The 9,998-nt window shown below is 34.6% G+C and overlaps 1 protein-coding gene across 1 annotated transcript; it reads left to right on the top strand.

Annotated features, from left to right (window-relative positions):
• Nucleotides 1-7,208: 7,208 nt before the first annotated feature.
• On the top strand, nucleotides 7,209-9,374 carry LOC107137677 (olfactory receptor 4K15-like). Its single transcript, XM_015480138.1, has 3 exons — nucleotides 7,209-8,128; nucleotides 8,705-8,746; nucleotides 9,371-9,374. The coding sequence occupies exons 1-3, from the start codon at nucleotides 7,209-7,211 to the stop codon at nucleotides 9,372-9,374; spliced, it is 966 nt and encodes a 321-aa protein (XP_015335624.1).
• Nucleotides 9,375-9,998: the final 624 nt, after the last annotated feature.

Below are 9,998 nucleotides of genomic sequence, written 5' to 3'. Positions count from 1 at the left end.
AATAAAGCAAGAAATTGACCACCTTAAGAAAAAATAGATAAAATGACCTCAAAGATATAAATTCTATTACACTCTCATGTATATAATTGTTGTAATTGAATTGCTGTTTTTCTTTTGTATTTAAGAATAGGCACACTATCAAATGATGCTCTCACTTTAGAAACTCAAAAACTAAGAAGTATCAAGCTGTCCATATGCCTATCTTATCTAAAACACATAACTCTTAAATTTATCACCCCAGATGATACCATCTGTACTAAATATGTCCAACACTGACAACAACACTCTTAATTAACACCATGCAAACAAAACTGTGTTGTTTGTTTCTCTGCGTTGAAAATATATTCCAAGCTCTAGTCACACTTAGAATCAGCATTATTCATGAAAAAGATCTGATCACAAACAATGATGTTAAGGACCTATACCACAAACTTGATCATATTATCTTAATGTAATCTGTGTTTTGCATTCTTCCTCATATTTAAAGCAAATTTCTGGTGAATTTTATATCAAATTCCTATATACACACAATGAGGGACCCAAGAAGTTTTATTAAAATAATTCAAGGTTTTTATCAAATTAGTTTTGGGCCTTGAGCACTTTTTCATCAAAGAACCATATGGAGAAAAGCCTCTGACATGCTATAAAAATTAGTTATTTGCCATGGAAAGGAAAAAAAGCCACTAGGACTACAGAGTCTGGATGACACCTTAGTAATAAAAGCCAGAGCTCTTTAGATGTGCACCCCAGTCATGCTGCCTTCCGGCTCTGTGACTTCCAACAAGTTGCACTTCCCCAGATGCAAACTCTCCACAATGAGGTACACTTTATGGGGCTATTGTGAAAATTAGGTCAGACAATATGTGTGGAAGCTCCTGGCATGTTAGGCATATTCAGATGGTCTGGTTGTTCTTGTAAAATTCCACATATTTATACTCTATCTTTAGGAAGAGTTCTGCCTTGAAGTATTTGATGACAAAAATTAACAATGGGAACATGAAAATATAATGTCTCTACCTTCAGCACCTCTTCATAATAAATTAATCACATGGAATTTTTTTCCTGGTTATTAACATGAATTAAATTTTATAGCATTTTTAATAGTCAATTGCAAATCAATACAAAGTATGAGTGACACCTCTCAAGGAGAGTTGAGAGGGTGAAAAAGCAGACCTGGGCTGTGGGATAATTCACAGTGCTAAGGGACTCTGTTATCTGATGTGTCCACCTGGAAGTAGGTTGTGTTCCATGAACATGTCCATTAAAATCCTTTGACTTCACAAGCGAAAAATGGATACTTTTACATTGAAATTATTTAATTCCAATTTCTTGTTGTCAAATTTGCCATCTACCAGTTCTATTAGTGATACAAAATGTCACATTTTCCACAGCATTATGGAGAGCCACACTGCTTTAGAGAAAACTTCTGAATGAGTTGCACCAATACCTTCATACGCATGCTTATGTATATAATTTCTTATGTATATTAGCCATACATTTCATCTTTATGGACATAATTCTTAAAAGAACTTATAGGATTAAGTAAACCATTTGACTCAGAAAACCCACTCTTGGCTATTTATTTATGTATCACAAGCCCATGAGTGTTCACACAATTTTATAATTAACCACTATATGATGGACATAGTCCGAATGTCCTGAAGTGGGAAATTAATGAGAAAATATCCATGTAATGGAATGTGATTCAGTAATGAATAGAAATTACTAGTACACACAAGCAAGTAAATAAATCTCAAGTGAAGAAACCTAGACTCAGAAGGGAACACACTGGATGGTTCTAGAAATGCAACTCAAAACCTAATGAGAAAAAAAAAAAAACACCTTAAACTGTTAGGATGTATTCTGTCAAAGAATAAAAAGAGAGAAAAAAAGAAAGAAAGTAAAAGAGATAGATCAGATGGGCCGTGATGCCTATAATCCTCACTACTGGGGATGCTGAGGCAGGAAGATCCCAAATTCCATAATCAGCCTGGGCAAGCTAGGGAGATGCTATATCTCAAAATATAAAGTTCTGTAGCTCACTGGTACACCATTTGCCTAACATTGTCCTTGTTTTTATCTCTAGTACCAAAAAAAAAAAAAAATTGAGAGAGATCAAGTTCTGTTGAGCATGTAGAAAAAGGGAACTCATTCATACAGTAGGTATGCATCCCAGTATAAAGGATTGACAAAAATTAGAAATAAACTTACTGTATGATGCAGTAATCACAGTTGGATAAGTATGCAAAGAAATGAAATAGGAGCCTCAAAGAGATATCTGTGTTCTCACTTTCATTGCAGCATTATTTCTCAAAGCCATGACATTGTTACCTTTAGTGTCCATCAGTTGATTAATGAATAAAGAAAACATGGCACACATAAGTACAATGGAACACTATTTATCATGTATAAAGGATATACTGTCATGTGTCAACATGGATGAAACTAGAGGTCATTAAACTAAATGGAAAAAAGCCACAATCAGAAATAAAAATAATAATATACGACCTAATTTATATGTAGAAACTTTTGTACAAAGCTTAATAAATAGGAACAGAGGGGAAAAGTAATTAGAGGAAGGACAACTGGGAGGAAAATAGTAGTGAGTAAAAGTTTTAAAACATATTTTTAGGATGAATAAATTTAGGAAAATATACTGCATGAAGACTATCATTTATAATGTGATACTACATGCTAAAAATGTATAGGTGCTGTCACCACATGCATGCACAGATTTTATGTAGAGTGATAAGAGAATGTTAATTTGAGTATATAAAACACTTCACTCTGTATATGGGTATCAAAATATGCTGTTCACCTTGAATAGATACAATAAAAGCACATTGAATAACTGAAAGAAAAGCAAAACTGTAGGAACAATAATCAGAGTCTGGGTTGTCTGAGTTGCAGTGTGGGGCATGGTTGATTATGAGGTACCACAGCACAATCTGGGGTTTAATGAGATTGTTGAAAAATCTGGACGGTGTGATAGTTTTCCAAATGATATGTGTAACTGTAGAACTGTAAACTTAAAACTTTTCATGTTATTACACATAAATTATATCATAACTAAAATAAAAAGTATTACAGCCTCAATTATAAAACATTTACAGTAAGGAAATGCTTTATTGCATCACTAAGGTCCTACTAGTTCTTCAAGATTCAGAGAAATCCTATACTCTCTGCAGTTTTCTCTAAACCAATGAATGTCCTTGCCCTGGTTCTACCTCTCATAGCTCCTTCACTTCATACCTATGGAATATGGACAAGTAGGTAGCCTCATTTATGCATTTTCACATCTGTGAAAGAGTCCAAGGGTTTCGTAGTTGAATGAGGCAGTATTAGGAAGGTTTTGGAGTCCCAGTCTGAGAGAAAACCTTGAGTTTTTTAGGTTCTTTAACTGAGATGACTTTGGACCTAAGGCCTCAGGATACAATAATGTATGGTAGAGCAAATAAGTTCATGTAAAGCTGTGAGAAAACAAATGAAAGTAGTAAGGAAACAATGAGAGAGTGAGGGAGAGAAGAGGGAAGTGAGTAGATGGGTCAGAAAAAAAGATGCAAAAGGCAGATGAAAATCGCACATTTCACATCAAATTAGTTGAAAATAAAAATGGAAAACCAAGAAACACAAGGAAAAAAATCTCCTTTGATGAATGTATGTTCAGTAGTTCCCCTCTCCAGGAAGAATGGATTCCATGATCCACAGATGATGTCTCAAACCAACAAACCCTCATAACTTTGTTTGTTCCTGTACATACCCACCTATGATAGAGTAAATTGACAGGATGAGATTAGCAGCAATAACTAATGAAGCAGAACAATTGTCACAGTGCACTGCAGTAGTGAGCTGGAGCTCTCTGCTCTCCCCTCAAAGTGTCCACTGTCCTATACTGACCTATCTTTTAGGCCATGGTTTATGGTGGGGAACTAAGACTGTGGAAAGTGAAATTGTGGATAAGTGAGGACAACTGTATGTACACTTCTCATTATTTATAGAAATAGTAAAGGATGGATTTAATCCAAACTGGGAATTTACAACTGCACTTGAATAAAACTGATACACAATGACCACATATGATTAATGTGCACAGTGTGATGAAATTGACTTATGCACCCACCTAAGAGATCTTGATCACAACCAAGATAATACACATATCCAGCACTTACAGAGTTTTGTTGGGTCCCTTTGATTTTGTGTGATTTTGTGTATGATATTTTGAGTTGAGGGGGTAAATTTTTGGTGTTTTGCTATTTTGGGGGAGTTGTCTTGTAAGCTACAAATGTAGGATCTACTGACTTGAAAGATATTTAAGTATACAATGCCATATTATTTAATCTGGACATAGTGTTGTATGGTGGATCTACAAGGCTTATCCATCTGGAATAATTAATTCTTTATGACATTGAATGCCTCCTTCCTTCCCTCCCTGCCAGCACCTCGACACCATAATCATGTAGTCCACTTCTATGAGTTCCACCATTTGAGATTCCTCACATAAATGGAATCATGCAGCATCTGACCTTCTGTGACTGGTTTTATTTCACTTTAGTATAATACCCTTAAGATTCATCCATGTTGTCTGAAATGATAGCATTTCTTTCTTTTGAGAAAGGCAATAATATTCACTATATGTCTACACAAATAAATTCTTTACTGATTCATCTGTCTATAAATACTTACATAACTTCCAGTTCTTGGCTATTGTGAATAATATTTCAATTAACATGAGATCAAATCAGTAACTCTTCAAGTTACTGATTCCATTTCCACTAAATATATGCCCAGTGGTGAGATTGTTGGGTCTTAAGCTAATTCTATTTTTAATGTTTTGAGGAATTTCTGCACTGTTTTTCATAGCTGTTGTACCATTTCATGTGGCAACTAACAATGTACAATTTCCCCATGCCTTAACCAAAATATTTTATCTTTTATTTACATTTTCTTTTCTTACATTGTAACTTGTATTTAACTAATCTAACTTGCACCCGGTATTGAAAAGGGTTCAATATCACATGATGTCTTCAAATCAGGGAAGGCTGGAAGCTAAAGATCCCCAAGGAGCATGAAAGCAAAAGTCTCTCCACATACTCAGCCCTATTTAAAAGCAGAACTGGAAAATCTCTAGCTGTAGTCTACTATTCACAGTGTGTATATACCACTCTGAGGTACACACACTATCACCAACACGGGTCACTGCAGAAAGCTAACTGGACTTGGCTTGAGATGTAAGGTAGATTGTAGTGTAAGCCTTGTCATCCAGAGAGGATCTGGTGTCAGAGCTGACTCCTGTAAAGTAAGTAAATCACAGACTATCTGATTTTAAACTTCTGCTGCATTCCATCCACTAATTTAAGAATAATTTTTTGGTTTTGTTGAGCATTTTTCTACAATTGTATCTGTTATTTAGTTGAAGTATCTGAAAATATTAAACATTTTTTTCTTCCAACTGATCCCTGAGACTTTTGGACTCTTTACTGCAGTTTCACAAAGTAACAAAAGACAAAGTCCTTCTATACTCTTACAAATCCCAGACCCTCAGGTTTGAGGAGTTGGATTACAGGTAATTTAATATTCCCTAATATTTTCTAATTCTTTTGGACTGTGACTTTTCTACCTTTTTTTCAAAGTATTAGAAGCTGCAGAAATATTCAGGCATTATAATTAATGGGATAAAGCATAGTCAAGCTGAAAACAAGTGATAAAATTGAAATTATTTAAATATAAATGTGTTTCTTTTCCTGCTGTTATTGGCAATTTAAATTTATTTTTATTTTGATTATGTCTTCATAGAACAGAAAGTGTATTTCACAAATACTACTTTTCCTAGTCTTTTCAAAATCCAGATTCCAATCAAAAGTCATGTCTAACATGGAAGTTATATTGGTGCCTTTGCCCCTCTCTAGCTAAACAATGGGGAAATCAAACTTTCACACCAGCAAAATGGCAATAAATGTTATTATTATTAAAATAGGATTCTTTCAAAGTGCCTAACACAGAGTTGGCATATGATTGCTAATTGTTGACTTTTGAATCTTCCAATTTCTAGCCTAAAAAAATGGTAAGAGAAAAAAATACTGAAATTGAGACGAAACAAGAGAAAGACAGAAAGGAAAGGAAGGAAGGGAGGGAAAGAGGGAGGGAAAGAGAAAGGGAGGGTAGAAGGGAGGGCGGAAGAGAGGGGAGAGGAAAGAGAGAGAAAGAAAGAAGTAAAGAAAAAGACAGAGAAATGAACAAAGAAATAAAGAAGGGAAAGAGTAAAGGAGAGAGGGAAAGAAGAAAAAGGAGGAGACAGAAGCAGAGAGAGAAGAAAGAGGAAGGAATTAGAAAAAAAATATTCTTAGGGCTTTGTGGCTTATAATATAAATATTTCAATAAGGGCAACTGAAATAACATGCTTGCATCAGTCAAAAACAAGTGTAGAATTTTATTATATCCCATGAAGGACTAGCTGTCACATAACTATCATTTAAACTAAGATGATATTTATCTTACCAATATGAGCCAAGGGCAAGTCAATGTCTGACAACAGGTGTCATTGCTCAGGCCAAGGAATAAACAGTTTTGAAGAAATACACTTTCATGGAGAAATTCAAAGTGAGGAAATACAGTATTTAATGATATAAATGTGCATTCAGCCTTTGGATCACTTTTTGTACCTGAACATCCTATCTCAAATGATTTGATGATCAGTTTTTCCCATACTGTCCTATAGACTTTGGTTCAATTCATTATCCTTCTACATACTATTTAGCAATAGATTTATGTCCTGAAACTTATCTAGATTGATTCACTTTGGTAAAATAAAGAGGCTTCAAATATATTTACATCTGTGCACTGAGGGCAAGTCTTTCTGATTCCCTGCAGTAGAAGTAGAAGCAGATTTATGACTTGGAAAAACTGTTTATGGGGAGTGTTGACTACAGACAATTTTAATCAAAAAATTCATTTTTTGACATGTGTTTTTATTTAATGTACTGACCTGCATTTCTACACTTTGGTAGCCTCTTGCTTAGTCACAGGGCTGTGCACACATCTAAATTCAAGAAACATTTATTTTGAACTTCAAATTTAGTACAATGCTAAGATTCCCATTTTGTGCATGAGATGTAGTTTTCTGATCCCTGAAAGCTGAACATTAATTTCTTGTTTTTATTCTAGAAGTTCATCATTTTCTCTTTGAATCTCATTAGAGAAGAAAATACTAAATGGAAGAAGCAAACCAGACTGTGGTGCATGAGTTCATTTTTCAGAGACTCTGTAACTCAAAGGAACTACAGATCTTCCTCTTCCTCTCATTCTCCATACTCTACTTGATGACTGTGGTGGGGAACCTATTTGTTGTGCTATTAATCATCACCGACCCCCATCTTCATTCCCCCATGTACTTCCTATTAGCTAATCTCTCCTTTGTTGACTTCTGCCTTTCCTCAGTTACTACCCCTAAACTGACCACAGACCTCCTAAAGGAAAAGAAGACCATTTCTTTTGGGGGCTGTATGAGCCAGATCCTCTGTGTGCATTTCTTTGGAGGAGATGAAATGGTGCTTCTTGTGACAATGGCCTATGACCGTTATGTGGCCATCTGCAAACCACTCCATTACTCCAGCGTCATGGACAGACAAAAGTGCATCTGGCTAGTTCTGATATCATGGATCATTGGCTTTGTGCATGCCATGAGTCAACTGTTTATGATTTTGGAGCTGCCCTTCTGTGGTCCCAGAGTAGTAGACAGCTTTTTCTGTGATATTCCTTTACTGCTTAAATTAGCCTGCATGGACACTAATACTTTGGGAATGCTGATAAATGCAGACAGTGGCATTTTGGCAACAACTTGCTTCATTGTTTTGCTGGTCTCCTACACCTATATCCTAATAACTGTCCGCCTTCACTCTGAAGGTGGTGCCTCAAAGGCCCTGTCAACCTGCACTTCCCACATCATAGTGGTGGTATTGTTCTTTGGACCCTGCATCTTCATCTATCTGTGGCCAGTCAGTATCACTTGGGTGGACAAGTTTCTAGCTGTGTTTTACACAGTAATCACACCTCTGCTGAACCCAGCCATATACACACTGAGAAATAAAGATATTAAGAAAGCCACAAAGAAACTAGTGAATCAGCACGTGAAATCCATGTGATATAGATAGGTAACTCATATAATCAGAAAATCTACTGTGGCAGTCCAGTTTGTCTGCACTTTGGCCTGTAAATTAAATTGTACTGCATATATGACTCATTCTTATCTATGAGCTATGAGTGCTCGCAGATGTATGGCTTGTGGTTTTCTTTTCTGTTATTCAAAATTTGTTCAAAATTCCAATACTTAAAATCTTGCTGCTTGGAGGGAATAATAAGTCTATGTTAATACCCCTTTGTACAAGTTCAAAGATTAGTAAACGATATAAAAATAACAATTTCCACAATTTATTAAATACTACCTATGTTCTCAACACCATGTACACATTTTACCAAGTTTATCTATAACTTACCTAATCACTTTGAATCAGTTATCATTATTCCTTTTTAAAAAATATATCATGTGGAAGCAGGAAATATATCAATATAAAATTCATTACTTTCCTCTAATATAATTTAAAATTTTAGATCTCCATGGGAGCATCCTATTACTCTTTTACATATGTTTTAAAGCTATTTTGTGTTCCATGTGGTTCAAAGAACATTAGGAAAATTTCTATTCAAGCACAAAGAAGGTGGTAAATGAACTTATTAGAAATCTCCCAATATGGTTATGGAATATCATCCACTATAAGTGTCTTTCTAAGAATATTGTCAGGCTTTCTTTTAAACATTATTTCCCTGCAATAATTTGTTATTCAAGGTCCAATATGATATCTTTGTTTGTTGTAAATAGAAAAAGATGCAAAATGATATATCCTTCCTAATTCTAACTTGGCTAGGCATGATACTAAAGATACTTAAATGGTCTTCTTCCACCTAGAGAACAAAATGACAAATGAATAAAAACTCAGTACCATTGCCCTACCCCTAAATGACATAATCCCTTTAAGTTTTCAGGTATTATTTGTTTATATAATTACAGAATTTGCCTTGATTTTTTTAAATCCTTCAATACAGAGGGAGAGGTGTTTGCAGCCCTTTGAAACACCATTTCTTTTCTTGGTTAATACAAAATTTTATACATAGTTTTATCTTACATGAATCAACAAGGAAGCCATGAGAATGGGGAAGAAGGATGTATTGTTTTAAAGCAAAAGCATTTTCAACTGATAAGAACAAAGGCAAGTAGAAACATCAATCACAACAAATTTCAATTATGTATTCATCCCCTACAAAATCCAGATATTTATGGAGTTACAGGCTATTTACCTGACAAATTTTTTGCTTTTAGGTAAAATCTCACCTGATAACAACCCCCACAAAAATACTCCAAACACACACACACAAAAAAAATCATTCTATGTGTGTGTCTATTAAAATACACAGAGAAGGAAAATAAATAGCTTCTTTCATTTAGTAGAATTAGAATGAAAAGACCAATTATATCTACATTATATGGTCTTTTAGTATAATAGTTTATATAATAATTCATAGTCTATACATTTTAATGATGATGTACATCATTTTTCTGGTGAGAATTATATTTGCACATCTTTACAATATCTTTTTTTTTTATTTTTTTAATTTTTTTTTAATTTTTTTTATTGGTTGTTCAAAACATTATAAAGCTCTTGACATATCATATTTCATACATTAGATTCAAGTTGGTTATGAAATCCCAATTTTACCCCAAATACAGATTGCAGAATCACATCGGTTAACATCCACATTTTTACATAATGCCCTATTAGTAACTGTTGTATTCTGCTACCTTTCCTATCCTCTACCATCCCCCCTCCCTCCCCTCCCATCTTCTCTCTCTACCCCATCCACGGTAATTCATATCTCTCCTTGTTTATTTTCCCATTCCCCTCACAACCTCTTATATGTAATTTTGTATAACAATGAGGGTCTCCCTC

The sequence above is a fragment of the Marmota marmota genome, unplaced genomic scaffold (assembly GCF_001458135.2).
Source record: "Marmota marmota marmota unplaced genomic scaffold, marMar, whole genome shotgun sequence".
Lineage (NCBI taxonomy): Eukaryota > Metazoa > Chordata > Mammalia > Rodentia > Sciuridae > Marmota > Marmota marmota.
The sequence above is the reverse complement of the archived record's forward strand: the minus strand, read 5'-3'. Positions and strand labels throughout refer to the sequence as shown.